Raw genomic sequence first — 18,929 nt, 5'->3', positions numbered from 1 at the left:
CACGTCCACTCTCATTATACAAAGCACTATGACACGCTTCTATAAGTACACTCATAACACTGACAATAGCAAACAGGAATTAAATACGCCCGCATGTCTATCAAATGAAGTGGAAGGACACGCAGAGCCAGCAATGACAATCAAAAACCCAATAGATACGCCTAACTATATTAAATGATTTTGGGGAAAAAAAGCGAACTTTGTATATTATGCATGTGGCCTCGATTTCTGTTGTGCCGTTTTCCGTTGTCGTTCTTGGGCTTCTTTTGCTTTGGCGGCCGCCTTTTCCTTCGCTGCCTTTGCTTTGGCGGCTTTTTCCTCGTTGGCTTTGTTCATCGCGGACAGGACGCGCAAGAGATCAGACGGCGACTTGCGAGGATGCATGCCGAGCACGAAAGGTTCCGGCTCGATACCGACCGCGCTTCCCTTTTTCACGCGACCCCGGTCATATGGCGACAGCTTGTACTCGAACATGTTGAATTTGCCGCACATTTCCTGGTATGGCATGAATTTGTCGCCGCGGTCGTCGACAAATGCACCACCGTTTCGACGGACATACTTCAGTCGCTCGCGACGATGCACGGGCGACCGGTCGTGGATCCACCACATCTTGCCCCACCACGTCTCGAGCGGGAGTTTGGGTCCGTTGAAGTGCAGCACAGCCGGCACATTTCCCGACACGCGGTTCCATGCGAGATACTTGTCCGACTTGCGCCTGGTCGTGTTTGTGTAAAACGCAGCGTCCACAAGCGGCTTGTTTTCAAAGTCGTCAACGAACTCGCCCGGGTTGGCGTTCTTGCGCGCGCCACCGTTCGCGGATGAGACGCCAGTGATGGGATCGATGACCTCGGCATTGGGGTCGTCGCCTTCGTCTACCTGGTCTTCATACAGGAATACAATGTCGGAGTGGGAATGTGTCATGGTCTGAAACAAGTACGATTCGTAGTCGACTCGGATCGGTAGATCTTGCTTTCCAAAGATGTCGGCCAAAATAAGCTGGTCAGAAAAGTGCGCTTTTGCGCGCCGCTGAATGTTGAACGCGCGCATGTAGATCTCCTTCAAGACGCTGGCAGGACCAATTATATTCCCGGAATTCAGCCATCGCGGACGACTCATGTACGAGTACCGATCCTGATCAGTGTCGTCGCCGTAAATATCATCCGGCAAAGTCGACTCGGGAACGTCCTTGCACGCAGGCGAGGTTTCGGAGTTTGGCCAGCAGATCTTGTCAGCGCCAAACACGACGTGCTCGGTATAGGGTGGAATGTCGCCGTCGACAACGCCGGGCAAGGCATCATCATCCGTTACGTTATAAGCTGCCAAATGAGCGAGGCGGTCACGCTCCTGCAGCTTATAGTACCGGGAAAGGACGGTCTCGAATGGGAGTTGGAACCAGGTGTCATAGGCGTCCATGATGATGACGAGGTCATCTTCTTTGGCCCTGAGAGAAATGTACTTGTAAATGGCGGCAATCTTCATAAATCTGGCCTCTGGGGCATCCTTGAAGACTGCGTTAAAATTGAGTAGCACGGGAGACGGGTACCCATTTAGAATGGCGGAGAAGAGTGTTTTGCAGACGAGATCGTTGAGTTCGGTCGCGGGTAAGAGGAAGTGCACCTTCCGTTCCCGCAATGGCGACGCTTCCGCTGTCGCAGCTGCACTCGAAGCCGAGACCGACGGCGTAGTAAGGATCAGATCAACAATGTCGTTCGGAATTGCAGTAGTGGGGGCGGGATTGGTATCCGTAGTGTAATCCGGAAATGCAGTAGGTTCTGGAATTGAAGTCGGTGGGAGATTGACGGTGGAAGTTTGACTCGAAATCGGCACTGAGCTCGAAGATATTGTGTCGCTTTCTCTCACGATTGTGCCACCTCGGCCGCCACTGAATAGGTCTGCCTCCATAAGTAGCAAGGCTGTGCTTGCCAGTTGCTACCGTCTGTTAGCAGGTTCCACGACAATGAACGAAATGGTAACGAAATTGAGCATCGCGAGTTCCGGTCGTACACTTTCAAAATCTCCGGCGAGAATGCTGCACGACTTGAGAGGTTGACCGCAAAACATGAAGAAAGAATTACTTACATGTCGGCTGACAAATATGGAAACCAGGGCGAGCATGACCAAGGCCGGGACAACGCCTCTCCGCATGGTGGAATTGAGGAAGACGCGCATGGCGACCTGGGCAAGGCAACGAACCGGATTGCTGGGGAATGATGACGGGTTCAGGAGGAGAGCGAAGGAGAGTAGGAGGACTGAAGCAGGAAGCAGAGCAGACACAGTAGCAGGACGAGCAGCAGTAGGAGGAGCAGCAGCAGAAGAAGCAGCACCACCAACAGAAACACCAACAAGCCCCACGCCGTTGTGGTGGCTGGCACCGCGTCTGTGGAACCATCGTCAGCCGTGTCGTACAGACACGAACCCCAGCTCGTATTCGGTCCGGGACAATTTTACATAACAAAATTTGACTGTGTGTCCGTTGTCGCTCGCCTGCATTTGCTTGCATTTGCATTTTCATCACCCACCATAATGCTTGGCTAATAATCGCTACGGACTGCGTAACAAGCGAATCCCGCGGCGCCGGGTTATTGTATTTGCATTGAGTCTAATTTCAATTGCAAACTCAAACCCGTCCACGGAATGGCCGGGCATTAAACCTAATACCCAATTATGGACAGACAATATCACAACCCCACACAAGTTAATTTGCCACGCCGCGATAGAGATTAGGTTTCATTGTGCATTAGTTAGTGCTTGCTAGCTGCGTCTAAAATTGGACATTCTTCGTGCTGATGATCTGCACTTTGGGATTATTAATTAACGACGCCGCTAGCTGCTGTACACATCGCCCTAAGCGAGCCGGTTCTGTTCGAGTTACAGTTCGCTGCTTTCCCCAGCGGCGTAAATATACTTTCATCATTTCTGTCAAACCAGTCGCAACGACCCTATTGCTCTAACTCACGCTAGTCTAGTCCAAACTGGAATGGTTTGGCTCACTCTCCATGAATTACTAGCACGAGGTTCTAATATTTGATGTGCGATCCTGACCCCCGACCGAGTCCGCCAAATAGGTTTCTACTGTAGGGAACGCATAAACCGATAACGAATATATCTACGGACATTATTCGTGGATATGAATGGATAAACAATGTGAATATGTGAATATGAATACGGATATAGAGCAATACATATTAGTCATATCTATGAATATATCCGTGGATATCCCGTCAATATTCACGGTATGACTGAGAACTAATCAATACCAAGAGTACGCCAAACGCTAATTGGGCGGCCCGTAACTTAAGATAAACCCTATCCCTAAATTGGACGGAATTGAGCCACTGAAATTGTGAAACCCAAATGGCATATATTTGTAGAATATCCTGTACATAAACCGATGCATTGGTCGGAATATTCAATGTGCTCGAACGTAGGACCGGACACGATACGATATCGCCGAGTTTTGCCCATATCGCATATCGTATCGCCTGGACTTTTCTGGCCGGCGATATTATCGCATTTTATCGCCAACTTGGCGATACAGGGGGAGGGTAATGTGGTGAGAAATGAAACACTAGAAATGGTCGTCAACTCCTTTGGATATCACCATGTACTCTATTGAAGTATAGGGCTGTGTCGGATGCGGATATCCGCCTAATTTGACCGTATCCGCCATCCGCCATCCGCCATCGCGAGTTTGGCGGATTTACATCCGCCATCCGTCATCCTCCATTACAAGTTTGTCGGATCCTCATCCGCCGTCTTGTCGAATAAATCCGCCTTCCTATCCGCCTTGATCGGATAAATCTAAAATGATTACACTAGCCTAATTAGGTTAGAGGATTTCCTTTGATAATTTAGCGCCAAACGTTACCTGGAAATCAAAATTTCACCCGTTTTCGTTGATACGACTCTCCCACCTTAAGTAAATAATAAAATAGTCAGGATTACAAGACAATGTACTTGTCAGCAAACGCGTGCGGCATCGACGATCTGCATTCTGTAAGCGCGTCGACGACAATGTGCAATGTTCTGCCTGAGAATTAATCCATTTTTTTCAAATCTCGAATACAAACCTCGAAATCCATAGCTAACTCATTCGGACATTGCGATATAATATATCCTCGCGGAACTCTAACCGTTTCGAGAATATACACTTCTCAGCTACATCACAGTGAACCTTGGACCTGACCTTAAATACTCCACATCGATCTTTCCTAATTAGGAAATTATCCGCCTTATCCGCCATCCGCCGGCGGATACGGCGGATAAATATCCGCCAGGTTTTCCGCCAATTTGGGACCTGGCGGATATTTATTCGACATCCATATCCGCCAACTTTAAATGCGGCGGATATTTATTCTAGGCGGATAATTTGGCGGATAGAATCCGCCATATCCGCCCATCCGTCACAGCCCTATTGAAGTAGGACATCCAGTTTTAATCGAACTTGGCTATCAAAACTATCCGTATCTCTATAATATCAGATCCCAATGTCTAACAGATCCCTCCGCTCACAGAACTACCCAATAAGCATGCATTGGCAGCCATTCCGTTTTGGTTTCTTCTTTGTCGGTTATTTGTTTGTCTTTCTATACGTACATATGGGGACCGTTCCGTTCTTCCGTTCTTCTTTTATTTTCGTCTAATTACGGGTCATTTTTTTCAGTAATCCGCTGCAAAGTGCCAAAGTGTGTTAAAAAATTAGAGCCAAAGTCTTATTTGGCCGAACCCCGTACAGGAAGAGAGTCACGTGCGCTTTGAGGCGATACGATACGATATTCACGCATTATATCGTATATCGTATCGCCAGGAATTTTCCTCTGGCGATATCGTATCGTCTTGTAGGCGATATCGTGTCCAGCCCTACTCGAAGGTTCGGTTAAGTGTTCCACTGAGTAAAATGAGCTGATTCAAACGGGTAGAGATCACGCCTTACTACTGAATACTGTACCTACCGTTGAATCATAGGATCATTTAGAGGCTTTAGAGAGCCTAATTGTGCGATCAATAACCTCAGTATTCAGTGGATCATGATCTTTGGGCGATCCACTTCCCTATAGTGAATGGATGGAGCAGTTCGTCTAAATCACGTGAGTGATGATATGTCATATCCCGTAGATATTACGACTATTACGGATATGAGATAAGGCTAATTTATCTGGCTATAGATACATGATACAGATATTTGTCTGGTTACGGATAAGAATATGCATAAGCGAAAATAAAGCCTGGATATTATTTATGCCAATCCCTGGGGTAGCGATAAGTTCATACGCAGGGCGGCTAAATAATCATTTTTACTGCCCGACGGGCCACCGTCGAAACTTGATTCGGTCAGCCATGTGTCGTCGTCGTCGTCTGATGGCTACAAAGAAGTTAAAATTTTATTGGGCTCTATCCAGGCCTGGCAATCAGGACGGGTAAAAATAACTTTCGACAAGCGTAATGTCTGGCCGGATGTTAAATATATTGATTGGTCCCGAGTTTCCAACCTGACGCTATTGGAAATCATGGTCCGCCGCTTCTTTCATATCTAGAGTAACCCAGGAACCGGGAATGCGATGATTCCGCCCACGTGAGCACTTCAGTCATGTGGCGGGCTGGTTCGTCCGGTTCCTGACGAAGTGCGATTGTTCGCCGGGCCAGTTCAAACGCCGGCTGCTGACTTGAACGGCACTGATCGCCGCCGAAATGCGCGTACGTGAGTTCCGGTTTTTTTTACGTCTATACTATCATTGGCCTGACACTACCAACTGGTGCTGTCCTTTTCTATTCTGTTCCAATATATCCAATTCGGCTTCTGTGCTGTGCACATGTGCGGCTAGTCACATCCATTCAATTTGGGCCGATGACGAATGCTTCTGTCTTCCTCAGCAAATGCAAGCGCCTGTACGTCCTTGTCGCGGCCGTCGGCGCCCTCGCCATGTTGGGCATAATAACAATCATCTGGTCTGGCGCTCACCGACTGTCGGACTCCTTCCAACAAGCAACCTCTCCCTACGACGAGACATTTCTCTCCGATGATGGCGACGACGACCTCAGAGCCACCACCACCATTGAAGACCCGACTGCTGCCGTACAAGCTTATGGACCGTTGCCACTGGAATTATTACGCTACTGCAATCGGCCGTCGACGCGACAACAGTTTGACAATGCGGCAAACTTCCTCGTGTCGATTAGCGGTCCTGAAGGGACTGTCGCTCGCATGCTCTTTGGCACTGGTCCGAATAGGTACAACCCGAATTTGCTCCCATACCCGGCCGGCTCGGAGCACCCGTATATCGGATTCGCTCGGCAGTCACCCCGGCGTGGCATCATCCACCACGAGATTGTGTACTGCGACATGGACTGGGGCGAAACACCAGTCATCGGTCGCCGGATTCTGAGGTGCATCGAGCCGGGAAACGCCAGGAGGCTCGTCCTGACCGACGTCGCGTCACCGTCTGGCTCGTGCAAGTCACACAGGTACCTCGAACTCAAACAGGGACACATGGATCCCCGGATATTCTTCTCGCCAATGGGCGAGCCGCTGATGGTTGTCGGCATGAACGGCATGACAAACTGCCTGTCCCAGTACGTAATCGACTTGCGTGCCGTGGTCCCGGGACTGGCCGACAAGATGAACTTGGACAACGTACCCGTCCGGTACGCAAACCTTACCGAACTGCCTCGCGATGACAAGGCCGAGGTCGAAAAGAACTGGTTCTTGCTGTACGACGAAACAAATGTCGAGTACGTCCACCACGAGTTCAAGCCGCGGTCCATCTCGCGCGCCGACAACGGCAAAAATATCCTTGGCCGACAACCACACGGCCCGCCTCAGTGCATGAAATCCCTGCTCAAGGACTTCTCAAAGACAAAGGACGCCGCCAACGTGTACCACCAGGCTACCAACTCGCTTCGTGTGACAATGTGCGACTACCCATGCGAGCCGTCGATTCACAACACCGTGCTCGTGTCGCTCGTGCATATAAAGTACAAGAATATCTACGAGCTTTTCTACAGACGGATCGCCATCGTCACGAACGTAACCGCGCCGTTTGACATTATTGCTCGCACGAATAACTTGATGTTTGCCGGACTGGACGAGAAGACGATGCTCTATACCGTGTCCATGGCATGGGACAGGTCGTTCAACACCCGGCAGGATGCCAACCGGCGGCGCGATGCAGTCAGCGATACTGATCATACAACCTACAACACTGAATCTGCCGGCAACAGCTCGCAAAAAGACGAGCGGTCGAACACGACATCGAAGGCGAACAAGCTGGTCGACGACTACTACCACGGGTGGATAAACGACGTCGTCATGATCAACATCGGCGTGAACGACCGCGACGCGGCCGTGCTGCATGTGCCGATGCGCGATGTATTGGACTGCATTGTTTTGTGCGGATAGATTGAATTCGATGGATTTGCATATTATTTAATTCCGATTGTACTAATGCGACGGCAGAAATGCTCTGTACGTAGATCTAGGGGAGACTGTAGGGCGATGGATAGTTATCTATGACTTATCTATGTGTACTACTGTAACTCGTCATTTTGTTCTAGTTGTTTAGCCGTGGCCGTAACCGATAATTCGGTCGCAGTTTGCATTTGCCGCGATTAATTCTCGATCCTTGTCCTTCCTTGTCTGGCGGTGCGATCGTGCCGGTCGATGTAAGGTGTACAGGGTATTGTACCTGACAGGCTTCTGGAAGGCGCACCAGCCGCATGATCAGCTGTTTTCTGCAGGACCGCTCGATGGCCGTCTCACGTACTAGACCACTTCGCAGATTGTATATAGTCGAGGAGTCGACGTCGTCCAGCGTCTCTGCCAGAATACATTTGCGCCAGTTAGTGCATGCCGCCGGCACCACTAGTTCGAGCGAACCTCGAGCTAGTCCCAATATCGCCCAGTGCGCCAGCCCGGACTACTATAGTCAATTGCGGCCAGCCAGACCGGGTTCCCAGAGTGCACCTATCTCGGGTACCCAAAAGTCCATTTATCGCTGCCATCTGTAATGTGATGCATGTAATGCCTTGTATAGCTAATGCTTGATTGAGAACATTGGCAAGCAATGTTGTCGCCGCTGATCCTTCGGGGTACTGTGTTCTCGGTCCCCGGCAGATATTTGATGACGGCCGATATGCACACAATTAAACTATAAATTTCTCCTGCCGTAAAGTCCGCAGGCTAAGAAAACGGGACGGTAGACCTGCTGAGCCACCTGCGTCAACTAAGCCAACGCACAACCAAAACCTCATCGCAGACGGATACACGCACGGCTGGATCGAAGACATGGTTATGATCAATATAGGTGTCAACGACAGTGAAAGCGGTATCCTCCACACTCCTATGAAAGATATCCTTGAGTGTTTGAACTATTGCGACTTCAACGACCAGAATGAAGAGTGACCTTTTTGATTGTTTTGTTTTTTGGATGGTTAGGCGTTCGGTATGGCATTGTTGTAATATCGTAGATTATAAGTTATTTACATTAATAGACATATTGAACAATTATGATACAGGATATCTAATACTAGCAACATCCAGATATATGAACGATATCATAGTACAGCCCATCAAAACTTAATAATCAATTAGCTAGTGAGCGATACTTGGCTTCTGAAGATACCTCTCTGGCGCTTCCTCCTCGTTATCTCCGAGATATAATCTGTGCACTACGCGAATTGTATCCCGCTGCCCCGTCTGTGGTGGATTGATCACTGCGTTCCCAAATGAGTCCATGGGATATTCCGGGACCTATTACTATTAGCATCGACACCAATACCGGCACCACTTCTGTGAACCCACCTTAATGATCGGCTTCAAATCAACCCGTTTCTTCCGCGTACGAAGTGCCGAACTAGTGGGATTTCCGGCGATAGTAGCAATCTCCGACGCAAACTTAATCTTCCGCTCCCGCTTCAAAGGGCTCTCGTTTTTCATCAATCGCTGCCGCTTCCGCTTATCAGGCGGCGGTGACTCCGGTCTCTTACCCCGCTTGTACTGGTATTGCGGGATGATATTGTTTTCAAATCCCGTATTCAATTTTGAGTTCGTCTCAGTAATTTTCGTAAGAGGAGCCGTCGGTATACGCGCCGGCGTGGCATGAGATCGCGTAGCACGACCGCCTAGGCCTATCTCGCTAGTATACGTCGCCGGCGTGGGCGGAACGGGAATAGCAGTCGTCGCAGCATTAAGCTTTCTCTTCAGTGAAGATCGCGCCGAAGACCGTGCTGGCGTTGAAATGTAGCTTCTCTTCGGTGGACTGCGCACAGGGGAGTGTGGCACTTCAACGGGCAATGCGGAATTTTCCTGGTCAATTTTTTTCTCAGCAGACGCAGTTGACGCACAAGCTTCGTTTTTCTCCTGTCTCTTGTTCAGCTCTGCCCATCGGTCGAGGCTAATATTCCATGGAAGAACTGTCGTGTAATCTATATCTGATGTATTTTCATCGCTTGCGAAGTAGTTGCTCGATCCAACAGTTGTTTCCTCTGAAACATCTTCTTTATGCTCGATTGACACAGTTTCAGGAGCTGGTTCCGGGAGAGCTTCATCACCATGCATACAGTCGTCCGCTATCCCGACGGATTCCGACGACGACGCTGGTGGAACAATCGTAACCACGCTGTCTTCCGGGGAATCAACCGGACAAAGCTCCTCCTCAACATTCGTTTCTTCTGGATCGCGGTAACTCTCTGTGATTTCTTCTGTTGATCTTACGTCAGAACTATTCTCCTCCTCTTCCTGACTATCTGCAAAAGCGGCGAAATGACCTTGGGAACAGTCTCGATCAACTTTGTGTTCAGCATGTGTAGCCGACGATGCGTCCCCGTCACTGCGTTCTGGATCACTGTCGCAAGCTTTAAGTGTCCTGTCGTCTTCCGCAGCTTGCGCCTCAGCCTTCTGCCCAGTCGCAGATATAGCTTCCGAGATCTCTAATGACATCACTTGACCATCCGCCACATCCGAGATCTCTAATGACATCACTTGACCATCCGCCACACCTAAACTGTGTTCTGAAGAAACGTTGGCCACTGAATCGAAGTAGACTTCATTCTCCGAATCGGACTCTTCCATGACAGTATCAATATGCTGAGGTATTGCCTCGACGACTACTTCCTCGACTGTAGCATCCGACAATTCCTGCTGGCTACTGGTGGCTAGCACAATGTCCTCGCATCTATTCGACCGTTCTGACTGTGATTTCTCGAAATTATCTCGCTCTGCATTTTCATGTTGGATTACTTCCTCGGCAACGTCCGCTGCAGAATCAGCTAGGACTCGGACATTTCCGTCATCGTCTGTGGCCACACTGACGGCCAACTCAGACTTCTCCCCGACATCATGAGCAGACGGTTCAGCGTCAGAACGCTCGTCTGGTAATGTTACAATTTTCAAAGGAGAACTCTTCACGGGCGACAAGCGTTGCATAAATGACATGAACCTGACGGGCGATGACATCTTTGTTGGCGACTTCTTTGTTGGCGAGCGGGACTTGACTGGCGAAGAACTATAACGCTCTGGAGACGTCACAACAGCGGGAGAGGACTGCCCGCTCGGCGAATCCGCCCTGATGGGCGATTTCATTCCTGGAGATCCATGTCTACTTGGGGAGTCAATCCTCATTGGGGACCTGACTGACCGCGAACTTCGGCCACTGCTGAAAAGACTAAGAGGGGAACCACCCCTCACTGGAGTTTTCTGTGCTGAAACTGGCCAACAGGCTTCCTGCCGCCGCTGATCCCTCTCCCATTCTATAATATCGTCTGGCAAAAAGTCACTGATGTCACTGGTCTCGAAGCCGACTGAAGATAATCGTGGACCACTGGAAGGAGGCTCAGTCGAGATGGACATATCCCCATCACCTGTTTCTTCTGGCATAGTCGATGGCACAGCTGCTGGTTTCCGTGAAGATGGAGTCTTTTTAGGTGAAGGCGTTCTGCTGCCGATTATCTGTAGGCGTGGCTCAAAAGCAGGTGGAGTCACCGATCGCGGCGAGCAGGTCTCTTTTTGGTCGGATGATTGCGTACCATCGCGTTTATCCGCTATGGGAGGGGACTGATTCAGAAACAAGTCAAGAGTCTCAAAGCTATCCATGAACTGATCACTTCCATCTGAATCTGACAGATGTCCTGGCAACGGTTGACATACTGGAGTCAGTACCGGTGACGACTTGGGATTCTCAAGAGTAGTATTGCTCTCTTGCCTGTTAGAGGCACTGTTCATGTCATCAGGCTCAGACGCGGCTTCCGACGATGCGTCGCTATATGCGCGTCGGTAAAATGCCAAAGCCGATGGTGAGCGCGGAATGTGTCCAATATGAAAGATATTGCGAAGTCTGTTGTATCTATCCATTCTCTCGGAAAATTCAAGAAAACTTCGTTGAGATGGTTTGATGACCTTAGATGAGCCAGATGGCGTATTTGACGATTCTGCGCAATCACATCCTATTTGGACGTAAGTTGCGATTAAACTTGGTAAAACATCAATCTACTTTACCTTCAGACACATTCCTGTCAACCAGCAATTCATTCTTGCCATTCCCGCCATTTACCGAAACAACTGGAGGAGAGGACATCAATCTCGGATCCAAAGCCATCTCCCCATTAAATGAAGGCGAATACTGGAAGAGTTGCTCGCAATATGTCATTGACTGGTTGAGTCCTTTATCCGTATAATCGGCCACAATTGGTCGGGGAGTAAGACTTTGACTATACATAGGACTATTCTCTGCTGTAATAATTTGAGGTCGTTCCAGGAGAGGGGGATCGTCAATAGCCATTTTGTCAACCGAGAGCGCCTCGTCATTCCCCACAATCTCTGGTTCCTTCCGATCTACTTCAGTAGAATCCTTTCCCATCGCAACATCATCGACAGCAACGTATCCTCCCACGTGGGAGTTAACAACTTCCACATTTGACTCTAGACTACTAGTTGTTGTTGAAATTGCTAAATCAGTAGGATCGCCTGAATTGTCTGCAGCTGGTGCAGATGCGTTACCCGCTTCCTTGTCCGCATTTTCAGTACCAAGAGGGACTTCGTTATGGAGAGGGATTTGTGAATTATTCTGTTGTTCCGATACATCTTGTTGACCCTTCGGCATACTACCCAAGGCGATCTCATAATTCAAGGATTGCGAAAGCTCGTCCGTGACGGCTGGTTCGCAATTCTCTGTAACGTCTTCCAGGCATTTATCGTCGAGTGTGACAGAAACAGTCCCCCTCTCTTGAGTTGTTGCTTTCTCGGAATCGGTTAACTTCTCGTGTTGCAGTTCAACATCGAGGGTAGGTATCGATATTGAGGTCCGCAATGATTGACGTTTAATTTTAACGGGACTCTTGACAATAGCGCTAACCTCTGTAATTGGCTCGGCAGAAATCGTTGTCGCCTCGTCGGCCCCAGATTCGCCAGCAACGGAAGCGTCTCTTTTTCCTCGGCCACGAACATGTCTTCGTTTTCGAGGCGATGCAGATTGAGATCTTCTTCGATTGGATAGCAACAGACCAACTGGTGGAGGACCAAGTAAAATTGTAGCTGCAGACTCGGCCTCGTTTGGCCTGACGTTTTCCTTCAGCGATGAGTTAAAACCACTTGGCGTTTCAACTTCTTCAACAGACAACATGTTCACTTTTTTGCTTCTAGTTCGTCGAGCCGGAGGAGAAGTCAAAGATGCCTTTTGTTGAGAAGAACTGTCAGCGTTGTGCGACCGCGATCTCAGCACGCGGCCAGAGGATGGTTTTGGAGTAGCCGCATTTTCTGATGTGGCGGTCGTGCTCGTAGCCGTCGCAAGATCAGGACTAATATCACTTGCAGGTGTATCCTTGCGCTTACGGCTCCTTGTTGATGGCGCCATCGTTACAGCGAAGTCTGTGACAACAATTCCTAGGGCTGGATAATTAGCCGGAACCACTCAGAAATCAAAACCAACCACAGTCACAATTTTAGCTTACCAGTCACACAAGCAAATTACCAAGTATATCAACCAAAACTCTTGCTGTCGGATCAAGTTGGGTGATATATTTGACGGAGATACGTTTGTTGTGAGCCGTCAAAGTCTGCGGCGCACCAGCCTTTGGGCATCCTTGTTTTGTTTGGCTCAGACAATGCGCGTTGCCACAACAACCATATTTATGCCCTAACCCCATGATCACGCTTGGACGCAAGCCAGGACAAGGATGGTTATTTTTCTTCTTTCAATACATGGACAATGCTTGTGATTTATGTCAATGAAGTCGTGGTTCATTCAGAATTGCTTGCATATTCTGAGTTTCATTGTGCAGCGTTAATAAAGAATTTTGTGTGTAATTCTAGTTGATAGGTGCTCGATCGTCACCAGTTTCTTGCAGTTGTAATATCTGGTGAACGATGGAACTCTTACGTTGAAGTAATCGCTTGAGCAGTACATGTTTTAGACGGGTAATCAATCACGACTGGGACAAAGTGGAGCGATTCCCATAGTAGAGAAATGAGCTGTCGAACCAATTAGTGCTTCCGGTGTTTCTTGTAGGGACTAATCTCGATTATTGAGGCGTACGAATTCCCGCTTGGAGCCCCTGCAAGCAGTCCAAGAGGTGTATTGATACCTGTCACCTGTACAGCCAACACAGACGTGAGACGAATGCGTGATCTTACGTGCACTAAGTTTATGTATATTGTATAACACTCAGGCTCATGAAAATTTGCGTTGGCGAGGCAAAGCAGCTGACGGTGTCGTGGTTTATTGAACCGTGGTCGGTTATTTGACGCGGCTGGGAAGCAGATTGTAAAGTTTGTTTCAATTTTTAGCATAATTCCCCTGACGATCGCGCAATTAAAGCGGTATTTGCCTTGTGACTGTGTCTTTATGCGTTTAGCGCACCGCCACAAGACCTTCGAAATCCACACAGCTCGCGGCGCACGCACTGAAGCATCTCGTCAGCTTATTGTTTACTGTCGTCAACCGCGGCGCGAGTGCTTCCAACCCAGCCAACCATAGCCGTAAGGAATGACGGACGACAATGGAGATGCTGTGACAGCCGTGGCAGCCACAGCAATGCTTGCAGGCGAGCAGGATCTAATTACTAGTCTCGCGCTCAAACGCGCGATGGAAGTCGACGAGGACGCTTTTTTCTCCCGGAAAAAGTCATCGTTGCAATTTAGAGATGTGGATAAAAAGACAAAGAAAAAGAAGAAAAGCAAGAAAGTAACTGATGGTGACACCGCAGCACTTGCAGACCGGAAACAGAGAAAGAAGAAAGAGGTGGTGCAATACGATCAAATGCGGGGACGGTCGCGGTCGCGGTCGCGAAATTCGAGTCGTTCGCGGAGTTCGTCGCCAGTAGTGATTTTGGACAGCGCACGAAACAAGAAAGATATCCGGAAACCGACGCTCTCGCCGCCGCCTGCGCTTTCGAGGGAGCAGCTGGAGGCGGCAAAGAATGCGCTGCTGTCGTCGGATGTGTTCGGGTCGACTCGGTCTGTGATTGATATTTTCGATGACGATTCGGACGATGATGTCGTGACGAGGCGAAACGACGGCGACGGCGATGACGGTAACGAGAACGCCGATGATGCGAACGCTGATCTGCTTCCGGAGCTGGCAGCGAAGATTCGCGAGCGCATGAGGGCCATGACCGCCCAAAAGTCTGTCGTGCCGGATTACACTAGCAATATGCCAGCACCGAGAGAAAGTCAGTTTATCGTTCACGTATTGGTTGAGACTCAGATATCACTGGACCAAGCGTCTGATGAAGAAGATTTGGACGAGCCGCGGCGAATAAAATCGCGGGTGTTTAAAGTCAAGAGTACATACACCTTTAGCAAGATACGATACGCGTGGATGAAGGCATGTAAAATTCCCGAGGATGTGATGGAATCGATCGTTTTCTTGGATAACAGTTCATATTCTCGGTTATATGATGAAAGCACGCCGCTGATGGTCGGCGTTACAGAGGAAGATCCACATCTGAGCATACTAGCAGTGCGAAAGAACGAGGTTGATAAGTTGCGACAAGATCTTCTTGAACGGTTTGAACACATGGATGACGATGACGACGTCAGTAATAAGACCGATGAGGACGAGGCACAGGAGATCCCTTCTAGCCAGCCGGCGCCGTCGAACGAAATTAAGCTATATTTACAGGACGGTAAGGGTGAGCGGATACATCTCAAGGTTAAGCCCGAATCAAAGATTAGTACGATCATAAAGTATTATCGGACCAAGCGGAACATTGCGCCAAATATGCAGGTTACTCTTGAGATGGACGACGAGCTGATACCAGAGAACGCGACCGTAAGTGAGACGGAGATTGAGGATGAGGTCACGATTGACGTGCATGTGAGGTAGTTGCTGCTTTCATATCGGAGTTGTAGCTGTGCTTATGATGCTGTCATGTCTATTTGGATCGCTGTACTATTAGGTTGTAACGGAAATCAATATTATATTCATGCCATAACATACAAATTGCCAACTCTTAGCACAATTAATCCCTCTTCAGTGGGAAATACTCCAGCTTAACCCCCTCCTTCGTGATAATCTTTATCTCCAAGGCATCACCAACATGAATATGTCGCTCGGTAGCACTACTGAACGCATCCTTGACAAGCTTGACCGTCTCGTCAAGCGACAAGTACGTTGCAGTTTTCGGCTCGCCAGTCTGGGCATCATACTGATTCTTCAAGTTAACTTGATTATCCAAAAACGGCATAATCAAGCTCGCGGCCGCACCGCCTGCTCGACATTGTTCCCGCTCGTAACTACCGACCGGGTCGAACGAGTAAACCGCACCACGGCCTTCCTCGTCCAGACCAGCGACAATCGTATGCACATAGTACGGGAAAAACCGTTTTCCGTACAGCATTGTCTGGATCAAGCGCGCGCACGCTGCGACACTAATGGCTTTATTGTGGTTATACGAGTACCACTGCACGCGCTGGCCTAGCCGGCGGACGAGCGTGTCGCCGTCCGCGGAGTATCCGTTTGCTGACACCAGGATCGGCGGGTCGCAGGGCAGTGTGTGGACTTTGGGTTGGAAGCGTGAGTTGATCGAGTAACCGGTTGTGTGGCGGGTGTCGCCTGCCAGCACGGCGAAGTCGGAGCCTGCGATCGCGAGGATGGTGCCGCCATTGTCACTGTACGGGTTGAATCTGTGCTCTATTGGGGCCGCTGCCACATGTGCAGATGCAGGGTCGATGTATGGCTCTGAGTACATCGTGGTCAATTGTGATGCTTGCGGTTTAATATCTTCGGACTCGACGTCGTTCTGCTGCCGTAGGCTTGCTCGTGATTCTGTGGCTGCTTAACGAGGTTCGAGTCAGTCAACTGACAGGTATGCAATATATGACAAGAACCGAAAATTATGGACTAGAATCGATTACTGTCGGCCGGTAACGCCGATCGTGATGCTGCTGCGATATTACGACGCTGGTTGACTGATGAAGAAGCTCGAGGAATTGCTGGACATTGGTGTTGTGGCTGACCGTACTGCTGACATGTGGCGCATGTTCCTATGGGCAAAGACGACAAATACGGCTGTAATAATGTACAGTGTTAGGTCAAGTTTGGCACGAAATAATTATTAATATTATATATTGCTAGATTGTGGAATAGGCGTGGCACCCTTTCTAGGTGAGATTCTGAAGTAGTCAGCACAAGTGTCGCCATATTAGATTATAGGTAACTTATGGGTGAAATATATGATAATTTAAATTAAGCAAAACGACATGAGCTTCAGCTGAATTCATAAAATCTAATTCTTCATTGTATTGATTTATTATATTGGAATGTACTTGTATTTATAACTGCCCAAATTTTTCAAATGTTTTGCCGTACCTTGAAGGACAAGAGTCAGTCGGCAGCTAGTCAGTCTGGCACGATTCTTTTGAAATCCAGCAAACGCACGATATTGGTACTACACCATCTCTGGACAGCGCCGGCAAGAGATATGTACTACGACCGACTAAATTACATCTCCTGATTCAAACCATTTGGCCAACAGAAACAACTGCGCAGTGCTTGGCAGTTTATAATTGAGCGTGTGCAGGACCGAACAATGTCTAAAAAAAGAAATGAAGTTGCATTATGATTTCACTCATTATACTTGTCATCCAGCTTATTCTAAGCGTGTATTAGAATAAGAAGGACGCGCGTTAGCTCTCGAGTTTTCTAATCAAACTGTGGGGCGATGAAGACATCAGAAACCATGAAATGCACGAGATAATTCAAATGAAATACTATATTCAATACCATATACTTAGTCACAATATACATATGATGGCACTCGTAACAAATCATAAATATATTGAAACACCATAATAACGCCAAGTATCCTCCTTCGTAAACAATCCATGTATCTCGTCCTGTATGCCACCACAACCAACCATCAAATTACTTTCTCTCATCATCTAACCGCAAGCCTGCCAAGTGCACGCCTAGCCGCTTGTAAACCTCTTCGGCAGCCTTTCGCGCATCTTCCCAGATACCTTCCTGGTCCTTTGGAGCGTCGTTCGAACCCTCCTCCTTACCAGGCTTGGACGAAAGGACCTCGACAGTGATGGTCTTCTTAGGCTCTTCCTCCTTAGCAGGCTCTTCTTCATCCGCCTTAGCCTGCTCGCTAGCATTCAAAGACTCCTTCTCCAGCTCGGCCAATGACTCAGGCACAAGAGTGTTGAAGACCTGCATGTTACTCATCGGCAGCATCGAACTAGCCGAAGCGGAAGCTGCACTGCCGGCCGTCGTCGCCGGGCCAGCAGTAGAGTACGCCAGAGGCCAATCGACCGCGTTCGGATTAGTGTCCTTTCGCGAGTTAAATGTTGGAAGCAGATTCGCAATCCTTGGCGTAATCCGCTGAGCTGGTTGTAGTGGCGCGGGGGTCAGTTCCTGAGGAAAGAACGGCTGCTGTTGGGACTCGGCATGCTCATTCTCGAGCACTCGCGGAGTATGACTGCGGACATCCATGAAGCTGAAATCGTGGGACGACGAGTGCACGAAACCCACTTCCTCAGGAGAAGGAGAAAGATAGTCTGCCGAAGATGTCGGCGAGAGGGTCAAACTGGCCAGCGCGTCGGCTAGACGCTTGTTTTCCAGCATCAGACGGTCATTCTCTGACTTAAGGCCGTGAGCCTCAGTTGACTTCTGAGCGACAAGTTGCTCGAGATGGGTGATATACTCCTTCCGACGAAGGCGGAAGTGACGTGCGGAGACCTTGTTGCGCAGCTGCCTGCGCTCCTTGGACGACAGCTTCTTTCCTTCCTCCGATGCGAGTAGACGCTCGTCCTCGTCAGCAGGCTGGTGCTGCTTCTTGGACTTTGGTGTCACCGATAGGACGCTACTGTTGCGGCCGCTGGTAAACACGGAGGTTGCGCTGCCGTTGGAGAGCGTACGCAGCTGCTCGAAATCGTCGTACTCCATGTCGGACTCAGAGTCAGCAAGTGACGACGCGGATCGCGGCGAGGTCAAGACGCGAGGCGCAATTGACACATCGGCCGGCAACACATTTGAGTCGGTCAGGAAGCTATACGCTGGCCGTAAACCATCAGTTGTGATCGTCTCTGACTTAATCGTAGGGCCGGAGGTCGACGGAAACGCTGCGGAAGCGGCAGCTGAAACTGGCGTGCTGGTGCCCAAAGAGGGCATGAGGAAGTCGTCGAGGGAGAAGTAGTCTTCCATAGTTATTAAGAGTGAGAGTCGGCAAATACGGAAGATTGTAACTTGCTTTGCTTACTCTGGTAGGGATAGGAGCGAGGGGACGATCGATATAAACGTCGATAGAGCCCATAGCGATGGCCGAGGCAAAAAGGTGATGCTGGCGCAGGACGCGCGTCGTTTGCTGCGCCCATTCCCGTTTAGGTCTAGCGTCGGATCGGTGCTGTTACCTGCGACCGTTCTCAGACCGCAGGGGGTAACAGTAACCTTCCCGATGGGGACGAGCGCGAGTTATACGGTGACCTGCAGTCCGCCCTA

The 18,929-nt window shown here is 49.3% G+C and overlaps 6 protein-coding genes across 6 annotated transcripts; 2 read left to right on the top strand and 4 right to left on the bottom strand.

Annotated features, from left to right (window-relative positions):
* Window positions 1-207: 207 nt before the first annotated feature.
* Window positions 208-2,169, bottom strand: POJ06DRAFT_194841 (uncharacterized protein; the record flags this gene model as incomplete). The annotated part of the gene is made up of 3 exons (XM_056184972.1): window positions 208-1,617; window positions 1,801-1,929; window positions 2,080-2,169. The coding sequence occupies 3 exons, from the start codon at window positions 2,167-2,169 to the stop codon at window positions 208-210; spliced, it is 1,629 nt and encodes a 542-aa protein (XP_056045037.1).
* Window positions 2,170-5,633: 3,464 nt separating this feature from the next.
* POJ06DRAFT_99196 (uncharacterized protein) lies at window positions 5,634-7,555 on the top strand. The gene has a single exon (XM_056191882.1). It carries the CDS (start codon window positions 5,846-5,848, stop codon window positions 7,394-7,396), a length of 1,551 nt encoding a protein of 516 aa, XP_056045036.1. The 5' UTR covers window positions 5,634-5,845; the 3' UTR covers window positions 7,397-7,555.
* Window positions 7,556-8,581: 1,026 nt separating this feature from the next.
* POJ06DRAFT_99186 (uncharacterized protein) lies at window positions 8,582-13,015 on the bottom strand. The gene is made up of 4 exons (XM_056191881.1): window positions 12,940-13,015; window positions 11,489-12,877; window positions 8,798-11,436; window positions 8,582-8,746 (listed from the first exon to the last, which is right to left on the bottom strand). Exons 2-4 carry the CDS (start codon window positions 12,840-12,842, stop codon window positions 8,588-8,590), a joined length of 4,152 nt encoding a protein of 1,383 aa, XP_056045035.1. The 5' UTR covers window positions 12,843-12,877; window positions 12,940-13,015; the 3' UTR covers window positions 8,582-8,587.
* An 880-nt stretch (window positions 13,016-13,895) lies between these two features.
* POJ06DRAFT_222111 (ubiquitin-2 like Rad60 SUMO-like-domain-containing protein) lies at window positions 13,896-15,414 on the top strand. Its single transcript, XM_056185640.1, has one exon. It carries the CDS (start codon window positions 13,974-13,976, stop codon window positions 15,312-15,314), a length of 1,341 nt encoding a protein of 446 aa, XP_056045034.1. The 5' UTR covers window positions 13,896-13,973; the 3' UTR covers window positions 15,315-15,414.
* Window positions 15,415-15,450: 36 nt separating this feature from the next.
* On the bottom strand, window positions 15,451-16,179 carry POJ06DRAFT_195319 (nucleophile aminohydrolase; the record flags this gene model as incomplete). Its single annotated transcript, XM_056184990.1, has 1 exon — window positions 15,451-16,179. The coding sequence occupies one exon, from the start codon at window positions 16,177-16,179 to the stop codon at window positions 15,451-15,453; it is 729 nt and encodes a 242-aa protein (XP_056045033.1).
* A 1,004-nt stretch (window positions 16,180-17,183) lies between these two features.
* POJ06DRAFT_251897 (uncharacterized protein) lies at window positions 17,184-18,777 on the bottom strand. The gene has a single exon (XM_056187460.1). The coding sequence runs from the start codon at window positions 18,633-18,635 to the stop codon at window positions 17,355-17,357; it is 1,281 nt and encodes a 426-aa protein (XP_056045032.1). The 5' UTR covers window positions 18,636-18,777; the 3' UTR covers window positions 17,184-17,354.
* Window positions 18,778-18,929: the final 152 nt, after the last annotated feature.

Source organism: Lipomyces tetrasporus, assembly GCF_029532465.1.
Source record: "Lipomyces tetrasporus strain NRRL Y-64009 chromosome Unknown POJ06scaffold_4, whole genome shotgun sequence".
Lineage (NCBI taxonomy): Eukaryota > Fungi > Ascomycota > Lipomycetes > Lipomycetales > Lipomycetaceae > Lipomyces > Lipomyces tetrasporus.
This window is presented reverse-complemented; position numbering and strand designations above follow the sequence as displayed.

Excerpts from the sequence above, each read along its gene's own strand:
- POJ06DRAFT_99196 (XM_056191882.1), top strand. The coding sequence starts at position 5,846 with ATGACGAATGCTTCTGTCTTCCTCAGCAAATGCAAGCGCCTGTACGTC.
- POJ06DRAFT_251897 (XM_056187460.1), bottom strand. The coding sequence starts at position 18,635 with ATGGAAGACTACTTCTCCCTCGACGACTTCCTCATGCCCTCTTTGGGC.
- POJ06DRAFT_99186 (XM_056191881.1), bottom strand. The coding sequence starts at position 12,842 with ATGGCGCCATCAACAAGGAGCCGTAAGCGCAAGGATACACCTGCAAGT. Across the intron at positions 11,437-11,488 it reads TGACAGGAATGTGTCTGAAG|GATGTGATTGCGCAGAATCG; the intron begins GTAAAGTAGATT and ends ACGTCCAAATAG. Across the intron at positions 8,747-8,797 it reads ATTTGAAGCCGATCATTAAG|GTCCCGGAATATCCCATGGA; the intron begins GTGGGTTCACAG and ends TAATAGTAATAG.
- POJ06DRAFT_222111 (XM_056185640.1), top strand. The coding sequence starts at position 13,974 with ATGACGGACGACAATGGAGATGCTGTGACAGCCGTGGCAGCCACAGCA.